Source organism: Trichomonas vaginalis, chromosome I (assembly GCF_026262505.1).
Source record: "Trichomonas vaginalis G3 chromosome I, whole genome shotgun sequence".
Taxonomy (NCBI): domain Eukaryota; phylum Parabasalia; order Trichomonadida; family Trichomonadidae; genus Trichomonas; species Trichomonas vaginalis.
The window spans coordinates 23,782,429-23,808,073 of NC_067203.1; the positions used below are offsets into that span (position 1 = coordinate 23,782,429).

The 25,645-nt window shown below is 32.2% G+C and overlaps 8 protein-coding genes and 3 pseudogenes across 11 annotated transcripts, besides 3 other annotated features; 7 read left to right on the forward strand and 4 right to left on the reverse strand.

The window, feature by feature from the left end:
• Positions 1-3,951: 3,951 nt before the first annotated feature.
• On the reverse strand, positions 3,952-5,308 carry TVAGG3_1039330 (cleavage involved in rRNA processing; the record flags this gene model as incomplete). The annotated part of the gene is made up of 1 exon (XM_001296168.1): positions 4,634-5,176. One exon carries the CDS (start codon positions 5,174-5,176, stop codon positions 4,634-4,636), a length of 543 nt encoding a protein of 180 aa, XP_001296169.1.
• A 118-nt stretch (positions 5,309-5,426) lies between these two features.
• Positions 5,427-6,242, reverse strand: TVAGG3_1039340 (bromodomain family; the record flags this gene model as incomplete). The annotated part of the gene is made up of 1 exon (XM_001296169.1): positions 5,526-6,242. One exon carries the CDS (start codon positions 6,240-6,242, stop codon positions 5,526-5,528), a length of 717 nt encoding a protein of 238 aa, XP_001296170.1.
• A 716-nt stretch (positions 6,243-6,958) lies between these two features.
• Positions 6,959-7,051: a terminal%2Cinverted (terminal inverted repeat of Maverick-3 transposon ID:TVAGG3_1039350).
• Positions 6,959-25,645: part of a mobile genetic element that runs on past the window's edge.
• Positions 7,347-7,785, forward strand: TVAGG3_1039360 (protein of unknown function, DUF4106 family; the record flags this gene model as incomplete). The annotated part of the gene is made up of 1 exon (XM_051255447.1): positions 7,347-7,785. A coding segment is annotated over one exon (439 nt), but the record flags the coding sequence as incomplete, so codon positions are not given.
• Positions 8,584-8,802, forward strand: TVAGG3_1039370 (protein of unknown function, DUF4106 family; the record flags this gene model as incomplete). The annotated part of the gene is made up of 1 exon (XM_051255448.1): positions 8,584-8,802. One exon carries the CDS (start codon positions 8,584-8,586, stop codon positions 8,800-8,802), a length of 219 nt encoding a protein of 72 aa, XP_051081022.1.
• On the forward strand, positions 8,805-9,056 carry TVAGG3_1039380 (protein of unknown function, DUF4106 family; the record flags this gene model as incomplete). Its single annotated transcript, XM_051255449.1, has 1 exon — positions 8,805-9,056. The coding sequence occupies one exon, from the start codon at positions 8,805-8,807 to the stop codon at positions 9,054-9,056; it is 252 nt and encodes an 83-aa protein (XP_051081023.1).
• Positions 9,057-25,645: part of a mobile genetic element that runs on past the window's edge.
• TVAGG3_1039400 (uncharacterized protein) lies at positions 9,232-9,558 on the reverse strand (the record flags this gene model as incomplete). Its single annotated transcript, XM_051255450.1, has 1 exon — positions 9,232-9,558. One exon carries the CDS (start codon positions 9,556-9,558, stop codon positions 9,232-9,234), a length of 327 nt encoding a protein of 108 aa, XP_051081024.1.
• TVAGG3_1039410 (protein of unknown function, DUF4107 family) lies at positions 9,694-10,116 on the reverse strand (the record flags this gene model as incomplete). The annotated part of the gene is made up of 1 exon (XM_001311268.2): positions 9,694-10,116. One exon carries the CDS (start codon positions 10,114-10,116, stop codon positions 9,694-9,696), a length of 423 nt encoding a protein of 140 aa, XP_001311269.2.
• On the forward strand, positions 11,361-12,010 carry TVAGG3_1039420 (annotated as a pseudogene). Its single transcript has one exon. A coding segment is annotated over exon 1 (650 nt).
• Positions 12,649-12,934, forward strand: TVAGG3_1039430 (uncharacterized protein; the record flags this gene model as incomplete). Its single annotated transcript, XM_051255451.1, has 1 exon — positions 12,649-12,934. A coding segment is annotated over one exon (286 nt), but the record flags the coding sequence as incomplete, so codon positions are not given.
• On the forward strand, positions 14,339-16,074 carry TVAGG3_1039440 (annotated as a pseudogene). The gene has a single exon. A coding segment is annotated over exon 1 (1,736 nt).
• On the forward strand, positions 18,759-19,610 carry TVAGG3_1039450 (annotated as a pseudogene). Its single transcript has one exon. A coding segment is annotated over exon 1 (852 nt).

Genomic DNA, 25,645 nt, shown 5'->3' on the forward strand with positions numbered 1-25,645 from the left:
ATCTTTCTTTTCATATTTATCATTGTTTTATTACATTATCTTTCTTTTCATATTTATCATTGTTTTATAGATTTCTCTTTCTTTTCATATTTATCATTGTTTTATTACATTATCTTTCTTTTCATATTTATCATTGTTTTATGACATTTTCTTTCTTTTCATATTTATCTTTGTTTTATGACATTTTCTTTCTTTTCATATTTATCATTGTTTTATTACATTATCTTTCTTTTAATATTTATCATTGTTTTATTACATTTTCTTTCTTTTCATATTTATCATTGTTTTATAGAATTTTATTTCTTTTCATATTTATCATTGTTTTATGGAATTATCTTTCTTTTCATATTTATCATTGTTTTATAGAATTTTATTTCTTTTCATATTTATCATTGTTTTATTACATTATCTTTCTTTTCATATTTATCATTGTTTTATGACATTTTCTTTCTTTTAATATTTATCATTGTTTTATAGAATTTTATTTCTTTTCATATTTATCATTGTTTTATGAGATTTTCTTTCTTTTCATATTTATCTTTGTTTTATGGCATTTTCTTTCATTTAATATTTATCATTGTTTTATTACATTATCTTTCTTTTAATATTTATCATTGTTTTATTACATTATCTTTCTTTTAATATTTATCATTGTTTTATTACATTATCTTTCTTTTAATATTTATCATTGTTTTATGGAATTATCTTTCTTTTAATATTTATCTTTTCTTTATATCATTCTCTTTCTTTTCATATTTATCATTGTTTTATTACATTTTCTTTCTTTTAATATTTATCTTTTCTTTATATCATTCTCTTTCTTTTCATATTTATCATTGTTATATGAAGTTCTCTATATATTAATGAATGCCCTCTTAGTATTGCCATCAAAATGAACTCAATAGAAATTGTCACATTCTTAGTTGAACATGGTGCTGATGTTAACATGAAACTTATCCTCTTTCTTTTCATATTTATCTTTTCTTTATGACATTTTCTTTCTTTTCATATTTCTCGTTGTTTTATAACATTTTCTTTCTTTTCATATTTATCATTGTTTTATTACATTTTCTTTCATTTAATATTTATCATTGTTTTATAGATTTCTCTTTCTTTTAATATTTATCATTGATTTATTACATTATCTTTCTTTTAATATTAATCATTGTTTTATTACATTATCTTTCTTTTCATATTTATCATTTATTTATTACATTTTCTTTCTTTTCATATTTATCATTGTTTTATGACATTATCTTTCTTTTCATATTTATCATTGTTTTATAGATTTCTCTTTCTTTTCATATTTATCATTGTTTTATGGAATTATCTTTCTTTTCATATTTATCATTGATTTATGACATTTTCTTTCTTTTAATATTTATCATTGTTTTATAGATTTCTCTTTCTTTTAATATTTATCATTGTTTTATAGATTTCTCTTTCTTTTCATATTTATCATTGATTTATGACATTTTCTTTCTTTTCATATTTATCTTTGTTTTATAGAATTATCTTTCTTTTCATATTTATCATTGATTTATGACATTTTCTTTCTTTTCATATTTATCATTGTTTTATAGAATTATCTTTCTTTTTATATTTATCATTGCTTTATAGAATTATCTTTCTTTTCATATTTATCATTGTTTTATGGAATTATCTTTCTTTTCATATTTATCATTGATTTATGACATTTTCTTTCTTTTCATATTTATCATTGTTTTATAGAATTATCTTTCTTTTCATATTTATCATTGCTTTATAGAATTATCTTTCTTTTCATATTTATCATTGCTTTATGAAATTATCTTTTTTGCAATATTAATCATTGTTATATGAAGTTCTCTATATATTAATGAATGCCCTCTTAGTATTGCCATCAAAATGAACTCAATAGAAATTGTCACATTCTTAGTTGAACATGGTGCTGATGTTAACATGAAACTTATCCTCTTTCTTTTCATATTTATCTTTTCTTTATAACATTTTCTTTCTTTCCATATTTCTCGTTGTTTTATTACATTATCTTTCTTTTCATATTTATCATTGTTTTATATATTTCTCTTTCTTTTCATATTTATCATTGTTTTATAGATTTCTCTTTCTTTTCATATTTATCTTTTCTTTATAACATTTTCTTTCTTTCCATATTTCTCGTTGTTTTATAACATTTCCTTTCATTTAATATTTATCTTTGCTTTATTGGATTTTCTTTCATTTAATATTTATCATTGTTATATGAAGTTCTCTTTCATTTAATATTTATCATTGATTTATTTCATTTTCTTTCATTTAATATTTATCATTGTTTTATAGATTTCTCTTTCTTTTCATATTTATCATTGTTTTATGACATTTTCTTTCTTTTCATATTTATCTTTGTTTTATAGAATTATCTTTCTTTTCATATTTATCATTGTTTTATTACATTATCTTTCTTTTCATATTTATCATTGTTTTATAGATTTCTCTTTCTTTTCATATTTATCATTGTTTTATGGAATTATCTTTCTTTTCATATTTATCATTGTTTTATTACATTATCTTTCTTTTAATATTTATCATTGTTTTATGACATTTTCTTTCTTTTCATATTTATCATTGTTTTATGACATTTTCTTTCTTTTAATATTTATCATTGTTTTATGACATTTTCTTTCTTTTAATATTTATCTTTGTTTTATTACATTATCTTTCTTTTAATATTTATCATTGTTTTATAGATTTCTCTTTCTTTTCATATTTATCATTGATTTATTACATTTTCTTTCTTTTCATATTTATCATTGTTTTATTACATTATCTTTCTTTTAATATTTATCATTGTTTTATAGATTTCTCTTTCTTTTCATATTTATCATTGATTTATGACAGTTTCTTTCTTTTCATATTTATCATTGTTTTATAGAATTTTATTTCTTTTCATATTTATCATTGTTTTATGGAATTATCTTTCTTTTAATATTTATCTTTTCTTTATAACATTCTCTTTCTTTTCATATTTATCATTGCTTTATGAAGTTCTCTATATATTAATGAATACTCTCTTAGTATTGCCATCAAAATGAACTCAATAGAAATTGTCACATTCTTAGTTGAACATGGTGCTGATGTTACCATGAAACTTATCCTCTTTCTTTTCATATTTATCTTTTCTTTATAACATTTTCTTTCTTTTCATATTTCTCGTTGTTTTATAACATTTTCTTTCTTTTCATATTTATCATTGTTTTATGACATTTTCTTTCTTTTCATATTTATCATTGTTTTATGAAATTATCTCGATATTAATAAATGCCCTCTTAGTGTCGCCATCAAAATCAGTTCAAAAGAAATTGTCTCATACTTGAATAAACAAGGTGGGAAAAGTATCAATTAAAGAATATATAACAATATATGTCTTATCCAAAAATAAACATTAAAAATTAAAAATCGATGAAGATTATTTAACAGCATAAGGTTTTCTAGCGCGTTAAGGGTGCATTTACGCCCCTCAGACTTTCGTTAAAAATTCTGACAACTGGCTTGAAGTGTCATTGATAATTAACCTTAATTGTATTATTTGGGTAAATATGCTTCACGATATATACTTTTGAAAAATTCATTATAACGTAGTTGGAAAATAAGCCATATTTTGCTTGCTAACCTGCTCTCAAAAAGGCCTAGTCAGTAAATTGCCAATGATGGGTGTGAATTTTGCCTGGCAAAGCCCGTAAGATGTAAAAACACGGTAAAAATTCTCAAAATTGCGGGAAGGCTTGGCCATACAAATATGGCTTATTTTCCAATTTCGTTATCAATAATGGATGATAGCAAAGAATTAATGTAATAATATTTTTCCATCATATGGGCAAAATTGAGACTTCGTCTCAATTTTGAGCATATGATGATATTCTTCCATTGAATTTGTGTGCACCATGAAAAATAATATACGCAAAATTAATGGTTTACCAATTTTGAAACTATTCACAAAATTGAAAGATGACGACGATCAAAAAAATATTGCTGCTTGGATCTTGTAGAAAGAAGCTTGAATTTAGGGATCAAACCTCAAGCTTGTCATCTAACACCCGTTTCCTTTACTATGCAGCAGATCTTTAGTCCCATTTCCAATTTTTTTGTCTTCATTAGACCTATTTATAAATAGCAGTGAATTTATAAATATACCCCCTTATTTGGAATTTCCAATTAATTGGAAAAACCGCCCAATTGGAAAAACCGTCGCAATTGGAAATATTGCGAGATTGGAATTTCCAATCTCTCGATTGGAAATTCCAAATAAGTTTTTATTTGGAAATTCCAATTTATTTGGAAATTATAAATAAAAACTCAATTGTGAATTAGAAATTGCTACTTTTCTTTAAATACAAATTACTTACAAAATTTTGTTTAGTCATAAGGAATGGAAATACATGGCTATCTAGGAAGAATTCTATAAGAGTAATGTTTACCCCTTGCAGTACTTAGTTTATCATAATCTAACGAAATAGATGCGATATTAATATTATCATCTATTTTCCGGGAAGGGTATAAAGTGGCTCCAAAATATGACACAGTGTATACTTATTTGATTCAAATTTATCATTTAACGATAAACTCTAATTTTTATTTTTAAAACATAGACCCTAAATTATATAATGCCAGATTTTTTATCTTTGGCCAATAGTTTCTTATTTCTCTTCTTAAGATATGCATTTAACCTACCTGTGCTTTGAAGCTCATCAAATTTCTTCTTTTGCTGCATCAGCTTCATATCTTGTTTACCCATCCAGAAGGGACGTTTGCCTTCTGCAATTCTCTGTCTTTCTTCGCGATGCCATTGAATACTTGCATTCACATCATCAATTTTAGATGCCATAGTCTTATGTTGATCTTTAAGTGATTGTAAACGCTTTTTAAACTCTGGATCATCGGCTAGCGTAGGATCATCTTCTAATTCTTTTTGCATTTGTGAAATTTCTTGTTCTCTATTCTTTTGTAAAAAGGCATAGTTTTTAACGAACCCTACCTTATCAATTTCGCCACACTCTTCTCTAAATCTTGGATCTGTTATTTTATGTGATTCTTCTGAATCAAGAAGTTTTCTACCGCATGGTTTAGATGTTGATAGCTCCTGCGGTGCATTCCTCGATTTTTTAGAACGAACCTTCTTTTTATGAGGCACTTCGCTCATCAAAATCTTCTATCGTCCTCAAGGAGCATTTTTATTTTAAATGGTTAACTTCCACTGGTATTTAATGCACAAAATCATTTCATCGTATTTAAATAGAAGATTGTGCAAGATTAAGAAAAATCTATTGGTAGAGAATATAGATTGCATCATTTATATCTTATTGCATTATATTGATTTGCACATTTTCCGTATGAAATAAGACTTGAAGTGGTTAATGAAAGAAAATTTATAAAAAATGAAATTTATTCGAACAAATACTTATTTATTATTGCTTATTTCAATAAAACATGTATAAAGGATAGATGTTGGATCATATTCACACAAAACAATCTAATATTAAGTAAAAATGTTAAATATTATCAACAACAACTGGTATCTTTCTAGTTGGACGATATCCAAGAGGATTAATCTCTCCAATAGCAGCAGAATAGATTAAAGAACGAACAAATTTCTTCAATTCTTCTAAAACTTCTGGTTTAATTAATTGGAATTCAATTGTAGTCTCTTGGCCTAAAGAAATAGCTTCTGGTTGTCTTTTATATATAAAAGATGTTACTCTAAGAATTAAATCTGGAGTACGTAAATATTTGATTTCTCTTATTAGTTCTTTTAGAGATATACTCTCTGCTTGTGTTAAAAATATTGAAGAGCCTGGTTGGCCCTCGCGCTTATCTTCATTTTGAATTGAGTAATTATTTTTGAAGTATTCATTAAATTCTGAAGCAACTATTCCAAGTCTTAATGCGAGTCCTTTCTTAAGAGGATTGTTAATTTCAAGTTCGCTTTCGAAATCGAGTAATAATTGTTGTGCTGCAAAACGTAATGCAGGATCTCCTGTTTCATGAGTAATAAATGAGTTTAAAAATGCTTTTGTTTCGTCAATAAATGCACTGCAATTCGGATATAAGACGCGCTGCAATTTCTCTTCGATGAATCTTAAATTTGTTGGATGTTCCATATTTGGCTCGATCGGGTACTCAGCAGATCCAACAAACAAAGCTGAAATTGGACGGCTTTTCAGTTTGTTAAGGATTTTCTGACACAAATCTAATTGAACTTGATTCATTAATGAATCCAAATCAGTATAATTAGGTTGTGATATTCAAGTTTTATTCAACTAGCATGATTTCATAGGAATTTAGGAAGATTTTTGATTGAAATAAAATTAAGAAGCATTATTGGCACCAAAACTTGGTTATAAATTAACATGCAATATGAGAATAATAAGAAAACATTAAATATTAAAATAATTTTTTTAATATTTTTCAGTAGTATATGAATGCGGGTTGTGTGACCTTTTTTGTAATCGTAAGAATTCTCACATAATTGAATGATTTTTGAACATACTTCCGAATAGCAGATTTTAAAAATTTATGAATAATTTATAAAAAGTTTTTATTCCTACAATTCCTATATTATCATTAATAAAAAGAATTTTATTTTTGCATAGATTCCAAATATGGTGTCAATTTTTTATTTAATATAAAATGTATGGAAAAAGAATAATATCTGATTTTGAACATTATTTGATTGATTTACTAATTGATCCACAAAGCTGTTGTAAAATTAATTTTGAATTTAAAATTAAAGGAACCGTAAATTTTGTATTTATTTATCACTTAAAAGAATATGACCGATATCATAATTTGATATATGAAACTAATATAATATTTGAAGATAACAAACTTACAAGCTTCGAACATGAAAATGATATAATATTCGAAGATGAAAAAAAGAAAGAGATTGAAAAGCAATTCAATGAATGCCTTTTAAATACATATGAAAAAAAAAAAAAAAAAAAAAAAAGGTATTGGGGCTTCCAGGGCTGCGCCCCTCTAGCCCCTGAAGATGTTTAGTATAACATGCAGTTTATATAAAATGAGGTTTTTTTGGGGTGTGGGGGCTTCCAGGCACTTCGTGCCTTCTAGCCCCTAAAATTTTTTGAAAGTCGTTGCTGTTGACTTGTTTGTAGAGAACTCAAAATAGTAGAACTATGTCCGGACAAGTAAGGGTCTATCGTCGCTACAGAAAAGTTACAGACGTTCAAAGAAGTATACTTTGAGAAGCCTTTTCTCCATTTTAAAACAAGATAGAATATGAGAGAGGTCCTATAAACCGGAGAAAGTCTCATATAAACATCTGTCAAAAGCCGCTTTTTAACTTCACTTAAATGCCACGTAAGCTACGTAAGAATATACGTAAGAGGAAGAGAGCATTGAAACATCCAATAGTAAGACTAACACCACAACAACAGTTGCAACAACAAATGCTGAATGACCCCACTATGTTGCAACAAATGTCAAGCAATCCTATGCTTTTAAACCGAGTCATTGGTGCACAGAGTGGAGGTTTAAGAGCGGCACTTTTAGCGAAAATGGCAGGCTATGGTGGAGCTGCAGACGGAACAGCATATAACCCTCAAAGTCAAATGAATTTGAGTTCACTCAAAAATCAAATAACAGATGTCAAAAAGTCAAACATAGACATACAGAAGCAAATAAGTGAAAACGAAAAGAAACTAGAATATGACAGACACACAAAGAAACTCAATGAGTTAAACGTAGAGAAAAAGAAGAAAGAAGAACAACTGAAAGAACTAAGTACAGAGGAATATGCGAAAAAAGTGTCAGAAAAAGCAGCAGAAGTAGCAAAAATGGAACAAGATGTTGTAAATTTGAAAAACCATACTACTCAATATAAAATACTGAAAGATGAAGAGATAAAACAAAAAGCCCTGAAGACATATATGGATAGCGATGAGTATAAAAAGGAAGTTGAAGCAAATGTAAAGGCAGAAAAACTTTTACAGTTGCAAAACCAAACCGTACAGTATGAAAACTTAGCACAAGAAAGTAAAAATAACGACGCAGCCATGCAAAAGGCAATGAAAAGCGCAGAATATATAAAAGCTAACAATGACTGGTTAGATGCCCAAGCCAACGCTAAAGCAGCCCAGCTTATAGGGTCAATAAGGACAAAAATACAAGCGGATGAAGACAGTTCAAATGAAGCTTTAACAAATGCTGACTTTAAGAACGCCTTCGAAGCTCTTCATAGTAAGGTGAAACAAGTGAACGACTTCTCATCTGGAAAGAAACTGAAGTCTGAAGGTTTCGACAAAGAGTTAAAAGAAGTAGCACAAAATATGACGAAAATAACAGATGCAGCAACGAGACAGGCAGTTCAAAGTGCCTATGACGCCGTTAGAGCAACTGTTGTGGAAAGTCAAGAAAAAGAGTTACAACAGACCAAAACAGACCTAGTAAATGCTTTCTTAAGAACGAAAAGTCAGGTAGGACATTACGCTGCAGATGGAACTTATGTGCCAGCTGGTGGAACTTATATACCACCAAACCCTCCAAGAGAAGCACCTGCACCAGGACTACCTAAAACATTTACATCGTCACATGGACACAGACACAGGCATGCACCAAAACCAACACAACAACCAGCACAACAACCACCTCCACAACCAGCACAGCAACCAACAGTTCAAAATCCAACACAACAACCAACAGTTCAAAATCCAGCACAGCAACCAACAGTTCAAAACCCTGCACAACAACAACCACAAACAGAGCAAGGACATAAAAGAAGTAGAGAACAAGGAAACCAAGAATTCTTAAAAATGCTTAAAGAAGACTATGGTTACCCAGATACTATTGACTTTAGTGACAGATATAAAGAAGCTATTCGAAAGTTCAAGGATGGAAATACTGACCCGAACCTATTTAGCTTTATGGCTCTGCACCAAAGGGGATATAATCTCAAACCTGGAAAATACAAGCTCGCTAAGGGATATGATTTAATAGCATATCATCCAAATGACATGAACGAATTTACTCCGAGATATTTGATGTCAGAGCTAAATGACAGTTAGTATACCTAAGTCGTGTACTGAGGCACTGCGTTCCTCCGTACGCAATACTTGTGAATTTGACACTTTACAAAACCGTTAACGTATATTTTACAACACAAACACAAACACCAACTTAACCTTAAATATTTATAAAGCCGCCAACCACTTCACCTTACTACTGTAAAAATAAACGTTCTCACTTACAAAAGTATTGCAACTCTTCCCATTGCTGTGCTTCACACAATAGTTCATATTCTTCAGTATCGCTGCTGTCGCTCCAATCGTCAGAGTCAAAGTCACTGTCAAAATAAATGTTAGTAAGTTTTGACAAAGCTAATGAAACACGTTTACCGTTTGTATCGTATGCTTGTATAAACTTTCCATTCTTCATTCCTTCATAAACGCTCAAACTAACTTTACCATTTCTCCCTCGTATCTGATAGAATGTATTTTCACGAGGAACGAAGAACAAATTCTTGAACTCATGACCGTTGTAGTTTGTTATCTCAATAGTTTTCGTCATTTATATAAAAATAAACTTAAAAATTAATGATATCACCACACTCACACGTATGAAAACATAGCACAAAAATAAATTTAGGTGAAGAGGTGACATCTCACCTCTTTTTTCACCTCTTTTTTCACCCACTTGAATTCATTACTTTATAACTCTCTTCCTTGGTTTCTTTTTAGTTGCTTTCTTCACGTCTGTCTCCAGCTTAACTGTCTTTCTTCTTCGTCCGTAATGATACCAGTTACTTCCACCAGTCAATGGGTCAAATGGTCTTTCGTAAGGATTTCCATACATTCCATAGGGACCATACGGAAGAACTACTGGTGGAGGAAGAGTTCCATCGACTCTATTTAAATGCATTGTTTCACCTTTCATCTGGTCATTAAAGTCTTTTGCATGTTTTGCAAACTCATCGTCCTTTCCTAAAGCATTTTCTGACTCAGTCGCAACCAAATTGGATGCTTTATTTATGAGCCCTATTTTATTTAATCTTAACTTCTTTGCAACCCAGCCTCCAATCTTTCCTTTATTTGCATCTAATGTCTTCGAAACCCTTCCTCCACTCATTTTATTTACTGCGTCATAAGCTCCAAGTGCTTTTGCTCCAAATGCTAATGCTTTTGTTCCCATTGCGCCTAGGGCTGCCCAAGCTACCATTTACACCATATTAAAATCATCTCTCTTCAATATTATCTCATAAAAGTTCTCGTTACTGGAGAAAGTCAATGAAACATAAACATTCTCATGGACTTCGTCCTCGCCGCGTTGCGGCTTCATAAACTTCTTTCTTATCTCATCTATACGCTTCAAAATGTCTGAACAATTGCTAACATCTTCTACAACAGTTATTTCATCATGAATGACCTTTAAAAACAAGCTCATTTAATATGCTATTAAAATCATCTCAATAATGAGTCCATCCTTTCCATCTTTAGGTAGCACAACATCTTTCATTGAAGAAGGTTCGACAAGTCTTATGTTAAACTTACTGACAAAGTTTGTTATACTATAATGCTTCGGTGGCGAATACATGTAGTTTGAAAGACATAATATAGATTCTTCAGCAAATTCACTTATACTGGATTTTATAACAATGTTCTCACGAGACCAAATACCACCAATTGACAATCTTGTAAGCAATCCTGCTGAACCTTCTACTGTAAACGTCGATGGTAACATTCCACGAAGGTCATCTATTGACATCGTTGAGTCACTGAATTTAAATATTTTCTTAAAGCAATCGTCATTATCTAACCATGCAATAGCTTTGAAGTTTTCATTCGAATATACATCTGCTTCATTAAATGTAAAACCTGACTTCTTTGCAGAGATGACTTTAAAATCTATTGAGTTTGTTTCAAAATTATACTATGGTAACTTCTGAAGGTAATGGATGCCCTTCCGCAGTCAGTTGTTCTCTCACTACCGTTTGAAGCTTTGTGTTAAAAACTTTCATGTCATCTCCTGTGTCTAGGTTCACATACACAGCAACAGGAAACTATCTTGCTTCTTTGTTTCATCATTATACCTCAAAACATTAAAGTTCTTCAATAATATTGTTCTTCCTGCTGGAATACTTCTAACTTGTCTTATTTCAATAGCTTTCTCACCTCCTACATACTCTACCCAGTGCCTTGGATATTCATAAGTATACTGACTTTCTTGAATTTTGGTAGGTTTCATCATAACGTGTTCATAGTATATCTTTATACTCTTGTCAGTTAGACTCGGTGCTATGTTTCTGAATATTTCTGACTTGCATTTTTAATGGAGATAAAATGAAGCATTTAATACATGACGTAGATGAAGACATGAATGAAACTACAGACAAACTTAACTCTTCTTTCTCATTCTTCCTTTCAGTAAGGACTATGAGTTCTGTTCAAATGGCGTTTATTTCTATTGTGGAAAGATGGGTTCAGGTAAGACATTTAATTTAATTCGTCATATACTCATAACAGAACGCTTTAGGAAATGACTCATATTATGACCAAATCATTATATCAGCAACTTCAGACTCTATGGACTCAACAGCGAAAACATTTATGTCAAAAGTTCAAGCCTCTGTCGTTAAAGTTCCAGATAGCGAACTCATTGAATTTCTTCAACGTTACATTCAACGACGTAAGAGGAAATATTATGCCATTGTTGAATTTATACAGTCAGGAATGCAAAAGACTTCTGAGGAGATGGAAAGAATTATTGACAAACACCACTTACGTCAAGTACTCAGGAGTTTACGATATGAAACGACTGACAAACTACATTCTATCAAAACTTTCAAAATACCCCTTCAAAAAATATCCTTCAAATACTTTGTTAGTTTGCGACGACTTCGCTGGAAAAGGTTTAGTTTCAAAACCAGACTCATCATTAGCTAATATCATTACTAAAGTCAGACATTACCATTTAACTGTAGCAATACTTATGCAAACATGGCGTTTCCTTGCTTTAAACATAAAACGTCTCATAACTGACTTCGTTATCTTTCAAGGTTTCTCACGCCTATGATATTGAACTCATTTGAAACAGTCAGGTATAACATTACCTTTTGAAGAAATTTGGGAAGCATATAAGTCTCTCATCTCTCCTCGTTCATACCTTGAGATTCATATCATGACTATACCATTAAAGTCAAAAATATTCCATGGGAACGACCAACATTGTTTTAAAGTTTAACCTTCAATTGACTGATGGTAAACAAATTCCATGCATCTCTGTCGCCATTTCTGTTAATATTTTTGCTGTCAATTCATATCATCCACTTCCCCATCCGTTAGCTTTTGAGGATATGTGTTTAGAATAGCTGTTCTTAAATGAAGGCTTTTCACCTTTGAGAGCATAAACTCTATAACTTTCTGCATACTTTATGTTTTGAACCTCCTGAGCCATCATTGACATAAATTTTTTATAGGCTTCCACCCTTTGTTCATGTTCCTGCTTCTTCCCTTAGCTCTTTTGTTCAGTAGTTCTACATCTTTATACACAGCTCCTGTCTCAGTGAATTCAACAATATTTTCATTCGTTAGCTTTACATTCAAACCCTTGTCGAGTATATTGTTCATTTCATACATATAAAAGGTTTTTATTCTATATGAAATGAGAAGCAAATCCATCTTAGCTGGTGCCGTTAATGTTCCAATTGAACCAACATCAAATGTTGACTCACGAACGACAAACAATATTGTCATAAAGAACTATAGTTCGGAGTGTTTGAAAGAAAAAGAACCAGAACTGAAATCCGTGAATTTAAACTCAGCTTCAAACGCTAACGCTACATCAGATGTTAAGTTAGAGTATCCACCACTGGACCAAATTCTTTCAAGAGAAGCCAACGACAATCCTTACATAAATGTTCAAACAAATCCTTCAGATAACGTAGACCATTACCTTCTTCAGTTATATCAAACAATTTTACTCAAAGACGATAAGAAGCTTTTGACAAATCTTATAAGCAAGAACCAAATAATTCTAACAAAGGAGGACCTTGAAAATGTTATATCACGAATAACAGGGAAACAATGTGTCATTGACTATCTCGACCCTGAAATCGAATGCTGTGGTCAAACTCCACTATTCATGAAAATAGGTAACATCCGCATCATTGAAACACCAGGAACTACAGGAGTTGAGTTTAAGTATAAATATTCGAACGAGTATACAAAACTATCTACTTACTATAAGCTTTGCTTGAAATATGTTTTAGTAAATTAAAGCAGTCAGGAGGGCTCTTTGAGCCCATCTTGGCGCTTTGCGCCGTCAGTCAAAAAAATTCAAGTTAGCAATTTGTAATATCTGTCCAAAACTTCTTCAACAGTATCGAACTCATCTTCATAATGCAAACCTAATCTTATTGACTTGGTGCAGTTTTCACTAACACAATATAGCGCTTTGCGCTCGGCGCCTTTGACGCCTTTTTCTGTTCTCTTGACTGACATAACTAATTCATTTGTTTCATCAAACAGCAACAACCAAAGTTCATGACCTAATACATAACATTCATACTTTATATTTTTAGCTCTGAGTTCTCTTGTAAGCTGTTGCATTTAATATTTTCTAAAAAGTCAACTTCAACAGTCATTCGCACTGGTGCCTTCAGTTCTACAGGCTCTCCTTGAAAGTCAACAAGTCTGAATTGCATGTCTTTCAAATTATGAGGACTAATGCGAACCCATTTACCTAAATGAGTTGCTATGACAGGAACGTTTGGAATGAACATTGAATTGACTGCATAACAGAAAGACTTATATTCTACTGAACCTTTACTATTAACTCCTGAAATGCCTGTGACATTAGCTATTTTTGACTCAACGTACAAACAATTACCATAACATACGTATGGAACAGATTTCATCTCAATCGTTTTGTCAACACTTTTCAAAGGAAATGTCATATGGTATGCTCCCAGAAGAAGTTGTACTCTATGACTCATTCTTGGTATCTTGAACTCTTTCTTGCTACTGAACTTCAATGTTCCCTCAGAAGAGAGTTCGACATCTATGTTGTCAATAGTTTCTTCATTTATGAGAGTATCTATGACTCCAGCAATTTTATCTATTCTGTACTCGGCTCTGTTAGGAAATGTTACAACACTTCTTTTGTCATCTATTTCAATCTCTATGAAATCTGTTTCATCTGTTATGACAAAAGTTGCGATAGTATTGAAGTCAACAACTCTGAAAGCAAGCGCTTCATTCTGAAGACCTAAGTTTGTTTTGTAGCTTTACTGTCCCGTATTCGTTTGGGTCTGTACTTTGCAAATAGAACAACATTTTATTCTCATTAAAATATGACTATTGCTGCATATGCGTATGAAACAAATGAAGCAAGAAGAGCACATGAACTAGTAAACGAAAACTCAACTTTAACCATTGAAGGCAATGATTTAGTCATTGACGATGGAAAAACTAAAAAAGTCATTGATTTCGATACTTTTAACACTTATGACCCATTCATTACAACAAGCAAGGTTCCCATCATAAATGATGGAACGGTGCAATATATAAATTCTACAGTAGATGCCTCATTAGTGAAAGTATTAAATGTTCTCATTGAATTGTTAAAGAGCTTTCGATTTGACGACAACATTAAATGCCTAAAGAATTTAGTCATGAATGAGAAACAAATTCTCGGCGTTGCTGGTAGCAGTAATGATGTACACCTTATGACATTAGAATATTATAACGAACATAAAGATGAACTGAAAGGAGAGAAGGGTGACACCGGACCTCAAGGACCACAAGGAATACAAGGAATACAAGGAATACAAGGAATACAAGGACCTCAAGGCGAAAACGGTTTGGATGGAAAGGATGGAAAGGATGGAAAAACTGCTAAATCATGGATATGGGACCTTATAAATACTGGTTTAACAGCTGCTTCATATGGAGTTCTTCAATACCAAATCGGAAAGATATGGGCGGTACTTGGTGAAGAAGTTTTAAATGACGTTAAAAATGCTTTGAACTTCATTTCAAATGGTTCGGATACTATTAAAACTTTATCTGGTTGGATGCAAGAAACAAGGAGTCAAATAGATACTGTAAGACGTATAGCAAACAATGCACGTACGGGATTGGATACTTTACGACAAGCACAAAATACACTAAAGGAAGCAAATGATATTCTTGGCTCAGTATCAGACATGCATGAAGATTGGCTTAAAGGTATTGACAAATCTTTAAAAAATCACAGTCAGTCTATTGCTGACTACAAGAAAAGTATAGATTTTTTACATAGTGCTATGGACGTACATGATGGAAGCATAAGGAACTTACTTAATGCTAACAATAACTTACCAGGAACTATTAAAGCATTTATAAAGTCCTTTGTAAAACCTGGTGCTCTAACATTTAGGTCTTTGAGAGCAAGAGCATTGAAGTCAAGAGATGCAGAAACTCCAACAGAACCTACAGAAGGAACTGAAACAACAGAAACTCCAAAAGAACCACCAAAACCAACAGCTAATGAAATATTGTTCGAATATTTTCCAAGGTACTCTGTTCTCATTGCATACATTCAAGAAATACTTAAGAAAGCAGACTTGACTTTAGGAGATGATGAAAGTTCTGTATATCTTTCGTTCCAGTTTCAAATAGCAGAACTTTTGAGACAGATATGTTTAATGTATGACAACATCTCTGATTTCACAAGATATGATGACGACCATGACCCCGAACACGGTGAAGAAGAAGTTTTACAAACATCCATTAAGACAGGAAAGGTTTTAACTCAAAGTCTCATTATTGACACCAAAGATGGCGAAGTGGACGTTCTTCAAGAGCTGAAGAAAAATACTTCTTCGGGAGGTGGTGGTAGGCATGAACTTGAAATAAATGAGATAGAAGAGAAATTAGCCGAAAAAGCAGATAAAGAACATAAAACACAATATCTCCGATATAAATGAACTTCAAGCTACATTAAATAGTAAAGCAGACAAAAATGAACTTGACGCAATGAACAAAGTTTTGAAATCTCATAAACACAACATCTCCGATATAAATGAACTTCAAGCTACATTAAATAGTAAAGCGGACAAGAACCATGTTCATTATATAACTTCAGACGAACAGATTATAACGGACTACCATGGATATTTAACACGAAGTGATGAAGCGAAGACAAAAAATGTTAATGAAAGAAGATATAAATACATTCGTGCTAAAGGTTATGACATAAGCTGTACTGTACAGTATGATGTAGCTAAAGCACCAGAAGCATTTGGTTATACCGGTGAAATTTATGCCTCTACTTTCAATGTTATACGGTGTATTAGTTGAACCAAGATTTATGTTAAGAGTTAAGGCAAAAATAACGTTTGAAGATGCTATTAAAAGTAAAGCTGACAAAGTTGAACTCGAAGCAATGAACAAAGTTTTGGAATCTCATAAACACAACATCTCCGATATAAATGAACTTCAAGCTACATTAGACAGTAAAGCTGACAAAAATCAACACATAAATCCTTCACTACTGTTAGAGCAGACGACATAATATTGAACTTTGACCTTGGTTCAAGTGCACATTAAAAATCCAAGTACAAGCGTAAAAGATACTCTTAACAATTTAGATAACAGTTTGCAGGAATATCGAAGATCATGCCAGAAACTTTGAAGCATATGAACTACCAGCAATGTTAGATAAGAAAGCAGATAAAACTTATGTAGATGAAGAACTATCAAAGAAATTTTTCGAAACCAGATACAATGACATTTACAAACAGAAATTATAAATGGTGAACCAGCAACTCCATTTGAATTTGTTAGAGGTCTCACAGATACTTTTGAATTTTTCTTGGATAATTCTATTGAACTAACATTACATTTATAAAAGGTGGAACAAATGCAACATTTCATCGCGGAGATACATTCCAAATGGTATTTAATGACATAAGTTCTTAGATATGTTTATAGAGTTATGAGCATATGATTTAAATTATCCTATAGGAGCTGTTTATACGTCTATGATCCAAATAAATCCAAACACTTTATTTGGTGTAGATGGTATGAAATAGTTGACAGTTTTCCATTCTACACTAATACGCAGTCAATGAAGATGGAGGTTCAAAGAAAATAGGTATTGAAAACCTTCCTTCACATATGCATAGGTTCAGTGGAAGAACATCTGTGGAAGGAAACCATTCACATTCAATAACAAAAAGAGGTTATACAAATCTTGCAGCGGGTTCGGATAGACAGGGAATGCATAGATATGATATCTCAGATGACCCAGTAGATTCAAGCACAGGTATTTTCTGTGGAACTGCAGGAAATCATACACATGTTGTAGCTGGTATTACAGACCCAGCAGGTAATGGAAAAGATTATATGCCTCCTTATATAACAATGCACGCTTGGATACGAGTTGGTTAAAATCTTTAACTTTACATAAATGAGCTTGAAAGAAGTATTCGAAAACATCCATGGAGGTCATTTAAGAAATTCAATGAAGCTGCAAAGAGTTCGGGATTTACTAACAGAGCTGAAGTGAAAAGGTTCTTTGACAAAAATGTTGTACATCAAAACAAAATAAACCCTTACGACTACTTTTTACCAATTTACTCCAACACTCCTGACGCATACCAATTTGACACTCTCATTCAAAGCAGAAAAGGAGGACATAAACCATTCCTCATCTTCATAAATGTTAACACTCGTAAAGCATATGCATATCCAATGAGAAATAAAGGAACTCGGAAGTGTTAAGAGTTTTACAAAAGTTTGTAGCAGAACAAAGCCAAGTATTTTAACATCAGACCAAGACGGTGCATACCTCAGCAACGAAATCACAGAATTTCTCATTAAGCATAACATAACTCACTACACTACTGAAGACCATAACCATAACATACTCGGTATCATTAACCGCTTCATAAGAACGCTCAGAAGATTTAAATCAAGAGCGAGACTTTACCGAAGAAACAATGAAACATTTCATCGAAGTTTACAATTCCTCAACACATTCTACAAAGGACATACACCAAATTCAATGACACAAACAACAGAAGAAAAGTATATACAAAAGAAACGAAGCCAAACACAAAATATCAGAAATTCAACACAATTTACCCTCATTCCTGGTACAAAAGTTCGTGTAGTTCTTGACGACAACCGTTGACAAAGAAACGTTTAAGGTTAAGTCGAAATTATTATATCGTAGACTCTACGCAAGGTAATGGATATCTTATAAAAGCTGCTGACGACTCCATAGCATTTTACCCTCGTCATAAATTAGTCGAAAGTAGTAATGGCAAACTTGCTGAAACCATTGACGAAGCAAAGCGAGGAGTGGTTATTGAAATACTTGACTACAACATAAAGATGACACTTATAAAGTAAGATATGAAGGAGGCGTTGAAGATGTTATACCATCTAAGAACTTGAGAGAGTCGAAGCCAACACATCTGGGACCATTAGAGCGGGAGTACTGGAAAGACAAAAATATGCCAGAAAGAATAAGAAAATTCTTCTAAACTTTTTCATTAGATGTAAATCAGACAAAAATGAGAACAATCATGGAATTATTAATGGTACCATTTATTTTTGTCATAAACTTTATTTATGTTAGAATGTTAGATCTAACACGTTTTCTAACCACTTTTCTAACATGGTCTAAAACTCTCGAAAATCATGAATTTTTGACATTTCCTTATGAAAGAAAAATAACGCTAATTTTTTTCTAAGAAAAATTTTTATCTTGTATGTAAAGATATGATTTCAACAATCGGCACAACAACAATTCAAGCCCCGAACGGCGGGACTCTGTCCACAACAACAGCACCAAACTCGTTAGTCATGAATCCTACGTCAATGTTAGTAGAGATGAAAAACTTCATTCCTTCTTCATATACTTTTGAAACAAAAATCCAGAAGATAAAGCAAGAACTTTTAACAAGTAATTTAGACTGTACCGCACAGGATGAAGAAAATGAAGAATATCTTTATGACATGCAGGACATTATTGACCATTTACCCAAATTGCCTGAAATCCAACAACAAAAGCTCACTATTCATGAATTCGATGAAATAGAAGTGAAACCAACTGACTCAGTAGAAATAACGAAGTTCATACGAAAGGTAAATTATGAGTTTCTAGGATATCATTGCAACCATAAAGTTATGGACAAAGATTGCGACATGGTTTATAAAAATATTTCTGACCTTTACAAATCCGAAGAATTTAAGACATACGATAACTTTGTTTCATTAGTTGCAAAATGTGTATGGCAGATAAGAGATAAGATGAAGAAGGTAAAGTATGGAATGAACAGATAAAACCAGCAGCTTTTGAGTTAAAGAAAACCATTGACGCCTTAGTTGTTCTAGCTGGTTTTATTTCAATGTATAACGCAAAAATGAATCCGCAATGTTCTAAATGTAAAGCAGCAATGAGAATATAACTACTCAGTCAAAAGAGATAGAAAGAATGGCGAAACGACTATGCTGACTTAAAAGAAAGAAATGACAAACATTGAGTTTGAAACAGTTGAAAAGATAACAATGAACCAAAGTGGTTAGAATTGGTGATTTAAACGTAAGATACTCAAAGATAATACAAAAATATTCTTTGTCAGACATTATATCTCCATCTGAAAAGAACCAACCACTGGGTTAGAAATGCTTCACTCAGAAAATTTTGACAAGAAATCCTGAGCTTATGATATCGTAGATTTCATGGAACTCAGCAATATTTCATAGACAAAAGTCTTATACCAAAGTTTTGTTATGGTTAGACCCAGTTGTTGGATATAACTTCATAACATATGGTTCATTCGATACGAACGTTGCGTGAAGGCTTACTTTACATCGTTCAGAAACCGAAGGACTTCAATACAAAGAGAATTAAGATAGGAAGAACATATAATATACTAAAGTATGACTGTACAGTCAATAGAGTAAGGTTGTGTTCGTTAATGATATGAGAGCTGCTGAAACAGAACTCTTGAAAAGTTTGAGAAAATGTATGGTGCTCCCAAAAGGTAAAGAAACGTTTGAAGTAGATGAGATAGAAAAGCTATAAAATTATTTGACGAAGTTGCTGAAAAATACATGTAAAGCGTTTATTTTTGGTCTTTTTACAAGTAAGAAAATAACGCTAATTTTATTTTTATATTTTTTTATTGTATGTAAACAGAATGTCAACAAGAGAAACACAACAAGCTATCGTTCATGAAGATAAATGAAGAATACGAGTTCAGTATAACAAACAGTTACGTCTCATTCGTTCGCAAAGATGATAATGTACAAATGCAAAGTATTGAATGCTCTTCGTTCTACAAAGCAAGCATTCATTGGTTTGAAACCAACAGCAAAAGAATTTTAGAAGAATTTCTCATATGTTGCTCCCTCGGAAAACCGAGGGATGAGATTCCGTAGAAAATCGCAAGAATTTGGCTCCTGGTTTGAAGGTTTATGTCATAGACTTCTTGTAATGCTGTAGCAATGTGGGCTTCACCTCGTTAGCTTGTTATATTTTCATGATGTTAGATGAAACTATATAGACAAGAACGTGAAGAGTAGAGAAAAAAACTTCAAGCAAAAGATGAAGTCATTGAATCCAAAGACAAAACAATACAGAAAAGAATACCACGTTCGGTACCAAAAGGAAAGGAAAGATTATAAGTATATGATTTACACTGAAGAGATGGAAAATGAAGAAGAAGAGATATGGTTATGTTGCATTTAGTCAGAAGAAACAACAAAGCTTTTAGACTTAGCTAAGATTTACAAATCTGACAAGAAATGGTTCTATCGCGAAAACTTACCGATTTCAATGACACCGAATGAAAATGTAAACAGAATTGTCAAAATACGTTTCCCTCAAACACACTATGAATAAAGGTTGACAATACTTACTTCAAAGAAGACTTACCTACTGAAAGAAAAGATAACAGATATTTTGAACAATTCAAAGAGGAAGAATGAACATAATAATATTTTTGGTTAAATAAGCTTCAGGGTCAATTTTTTCTCAACCATGTTCACTTCCTTCGTCAATGTCAATTGAAGCTTCTCTTCAAACCTTTGAGTAAAATTTCTGTATAACATTCTTATCGTTCATCGTTATTGTCTTCAGAGTGAGGATAATATTTCACATTTATTCACCTTCTTATATTCTTTTCGTTCGGAAAGATTCATAGCAATAGTGAAGAGAAGTCAATTGGTTAGAGTTCTTTATGACAGTATAGTGAAGTATCTTTGACATTCACGAAGAAACTCTTGTTTTCATAAACTACTGCTAACTCTTGGAGTATAACGGTTTGCGGTTCCAATGGACAATAGCTAAATGGTCTGACATACTGACCAAACTTAGATTCTTTCAGCAACTTCTTTGTTAAAAGATTAACATTAACATGTTGGAAGCATTATTGAACCTCAATTCTTGATGGCTAGAGGGGGGGGGGGGGGGGGGGGGGGGGGGGGGGGAAGGGGGGGCGGGGAGGGGAGGGGGGGGGGGGGGCGGGGGGGGGGTGAGGGGGGGGGGGGGACGAGGGGGTAGCATTGTATGAAAAGAACTGTTGCAATTCTTGCATGTGCGTTTTAATTAATAAAAAATATTTAAATTATTTTTGAAAAATAAACTTAAAAAAATCTATCTAATTTTTTTCAAATAATATTTTTTTTATTTCCCTACAAAGATGTATCCGGGAAGTGGTCTAAGTTAAGAGACACTCGGAAAATAAAACAATCTTCTTACAGAAGCTATATTATAGATGTTGCATGAAGCATTTTACGCAACAAACAAAAAAGCACTCGCTGAACATCATCAATGACTATAATGCGTGAAATTAACTTATGATAAATTCATGAGTTCAATTAATAAACAAAACATTTCCTTTATAATGACATTGCTATTGACTTATATCATAGACGTTCAATTACCTCATGAAGTAAGAAGAGAAATGTTTGACATAACAAAGGCCAATGACGGCGCGGGCGTAAGCCCATGCAAAACGTTGTGAAACAAGAAGAAGAGACGACAACGAAACAACAGAGAAGAGAGATGTTTAAAAGTGCTATAGAACAAGTTCGTAAAGCTAAACGATGTCATTCGTTCCATTGACGACAAACCAAAAGAAGGTGAGAGATGGTAAAGAAAGATGAAGAGAAAACAGGAGGAAGAGGAAATGTGAAGTTCAAGGCAATAGACCTCATTGAACTTTAACATCGAAGCTTTAGATGAACAAAACAGAGAATATTTAACACAAACATTTCGGTAAGGTTTTCAATGAGAACTCTTAGAGAAAATAAAAATAAACTTCACAAACAGAGAATGGATGGTTATGTTATAAACTTGGTGGAAAGTATGAAATGTTCCTAACCGTTAAACCTTCAATTAATATTGGAAATTACTACATCAGCTCTTGAAGGAGAACTTTATATCAGAGATAGAACAAATGCTGCAGGTATTGTTGAAATGCAGCTATGACATTCTTTCTTGACAAACACCTAAAGAATCTTACCGAAATAAAGATGTATGATTTAACCAGAATATGAAGGCTTAACGATTGCAGATGTAAAGAAAAGGCAAACAAAAAAGAGACCATATAGAAGATGAAAGCACACTGGACAAATGACCAGGAAAGCCATTTGGAAGCTCTAAAGCAAACAGGAGAACCCAGCACTTATAGAAAGCTTTTGGAAAGAATAATGGTGAAAAGAAGTTTATAAGGAAGAGAAGCGGTCAGTTCTGGGATATACTTTGCACAATTACCTATAAATCTTGAAACGCTACCAAATCTTCACATGAACTGGAACAAAAGAACTGCAAGCACTTATGACAGAGGACAATTGTTTCGTTTTATGCTTTGCATTCAGGCGTGGAGTAAAATGAAGAAACTATTGACCACATGAGAGAAGTCAATTTCGTGTTAGAGACTTTCCTCAAAGTAAGTACAAAAATTTCTGACGGCAAAGGTATAATAATTTAATGTTACCATTGGTTATTTCATGACTCAAGACATAATGAAATAAAGAGATAATATACCAAAAGACATGGCGAAACTGTTTAGAACTATTGACTTACTTCTTGTTGAAGACCACTACATGCTAAATGAAAGTTACCATGACAACATACTTCAATTCGCAACTAATTATACGAAAATCTTGACAGGAGTGCTGTGTGTGAATGACACTGAGAAACAATAAAATATATATCAAAGAGAGAGAACAAAATATGTGAGTTCGTTTATGATGAGACAAACACCGTTATTGGGATGTTATGAAAAACCATGTGTGGAAAAAACAACAGAGTGCAAAATATTCGAACCTATTCTTATGGAGAGAACTTTTCACATATACTACTGAACTTATATAAACAGAACCTCATGCCATTAAAGATTTAGACATATGCTCCAAAGTATTGTGTACAACTGAAAGAAGAAAGCAGCAGTCCACAAGAAGTAAAATAAAGTCTAAATGCTAAATTTCATCCTGAGCCACGTTTTCTTGCTGACTTGAGCTGATAAGTAACGGATGGCTTTCCATAAAAGCTTTTAACATTGTTTAATGAACAAGTGAAGTATGTTTCAGTAGTGAAAGCAATATCGGTGTCAAACTGTGCAACAAGAATTTTTGGAAAGACTCCCTTGACAAAGAGTTTAATTATTTTCACAACTTCAGTTATGACACTAAACTTCATCTTAAGACACATGACAGAAGTGAAAGAACTCCCATCATTAAAGTCACGAACAATGCAAATAACTGGCTTTAATAAAGGACGGGCAATTATTTAAAAGGACTCTTACAGTGTTATAAATAAGAAGCTTAAACTATTTCTGCTATGTTTAACTTACAAACAGACCCGAAAAAGAAGTCATTCTATAACTACTACATGCAGTGTTTTGTTACAAAATGACAACAGAACTGGTTGTCATTTCTGAAGCAATGTAAGTTTAGTTCCATTGATGCAGATACATTTATGGAAGAAACATAGATTCCAGCAAAGGTTGCAGAATAGATGAAAAGCGCACTTCGACTTAGAAAAATATAAGCACTTTAACTGCAAACAACGAATGTAAGAATTTTAAGAGAAGGTTTGTAAAGTTTCCGCAATGACTTATTGAAAGAGTTTGATTTAAAGCGTTATGACTACGGTTAGTATTTGTTCTATTGCTAACAAATGTTTGAGACAGAGTATACTTCCCGAATGGAAATCTTTATGACATCTCAAATAAACCAAGAGAATTTAATTTCGAGATGCATCAAGGTGGAAGGATGTATGTTTCAGAATAATGAAAACAAAAAAGCAAAAAGAAACTCATCTGCTGACATTTCGACTACTGTTTCTTAATAATCTCTTCAGCTTATGCAAGATTGTATACCTTAGAAGGAATTCCAAAAAGTATGAAGGAATAGATGACTAAGCACAGAGTAATCTCATGAGACATTTATTCGTGATGACCAAAAAGGTAACCCATTGGTGAAAATTTATGTCTGGCTTCTTTGTTCTCATTAAGATAACAGAGATTGGTATACCCAGAACACTTTCATTTAATAGTTTGGACCCTGAACTAAACATCCCAGAACTTAACGTCCAAGAAGTCAACACTTGCTGTCCTCAGTTTGTTTGACCATATAACATTACAAGACGCTCAGAAATATCAAGGTGTCAAATGTGAAAGTGTTGCAAGGATACTATTACGCATGGAAAACAGAGATATGAGATAAGAGATGAAGTAAAGAGTTTGTTTGAGTTACAGGTTAAAGTATAAGAAAGAAGGAAACCCCTTACAAAGAAATTATAAAAACTCATTCTGGAACAGCATTAATGGCAAAACTTTCTATCGTCCCTATTGAGTCCAAAAATAACCAATAGTAAATGACAAAGATGCTATAAGTATGCCTATAAGAAATATTAAACCAACCATATATGAAAGTTCGATAGGTTGGAGGTTCAGATAAAACTATTTCAAGCTAACGAAAGAGCATTTGCAGGACCACTTTAACCTTCTGTCCACTTGTGTTAAATATTCTTGTCTATGTCCAAAACGTAATTATGAAAATGAAGTATTCTGTACTGCAGAGGGACATGGGACTTCAATCTTATTTACTAGGATACCGACAGTATGGCACTTTATATAATGAAGAACATACCAAAGCTTGCAGCAGAGTTTAGAAGAGATAATGGTCGCTGAACTTATAGAAAGAAACCTTGTCAATTTCAATAACGCGACTTTGCAAGAATACAACTACCTGGAAAACAAAGTTTATGCTATAAAAGTATTTTTGTGGAAAGAAGACACTGACATAGATTACTCACATAACGATTTAAATGAAAGTTGGCATTCCACTGAGCAGAATGAAAGGACGTGAACCCAAGATGTTATTGCTTTTAAACGCTAAATGAAATGTTTCCTGAAGCTAATACATGCTATTACAATGCAATTAATAGAACATTCACATAACGGCTAGTTTGCGAACATCTATATGACAAAGACTCTGAGTTCAGTTTAATGAAACTTACAAAAAGCACTTTATGATGGTCAAAGATTGCATTCGACTGTATGGGTAAGTCATGTAGAACCTTGCTTTGCCTGGAGAAAGTTCAAATCTTTTCAATAACGACTAAAACAAGCTTATCGTAAAGTTGAAGTTCT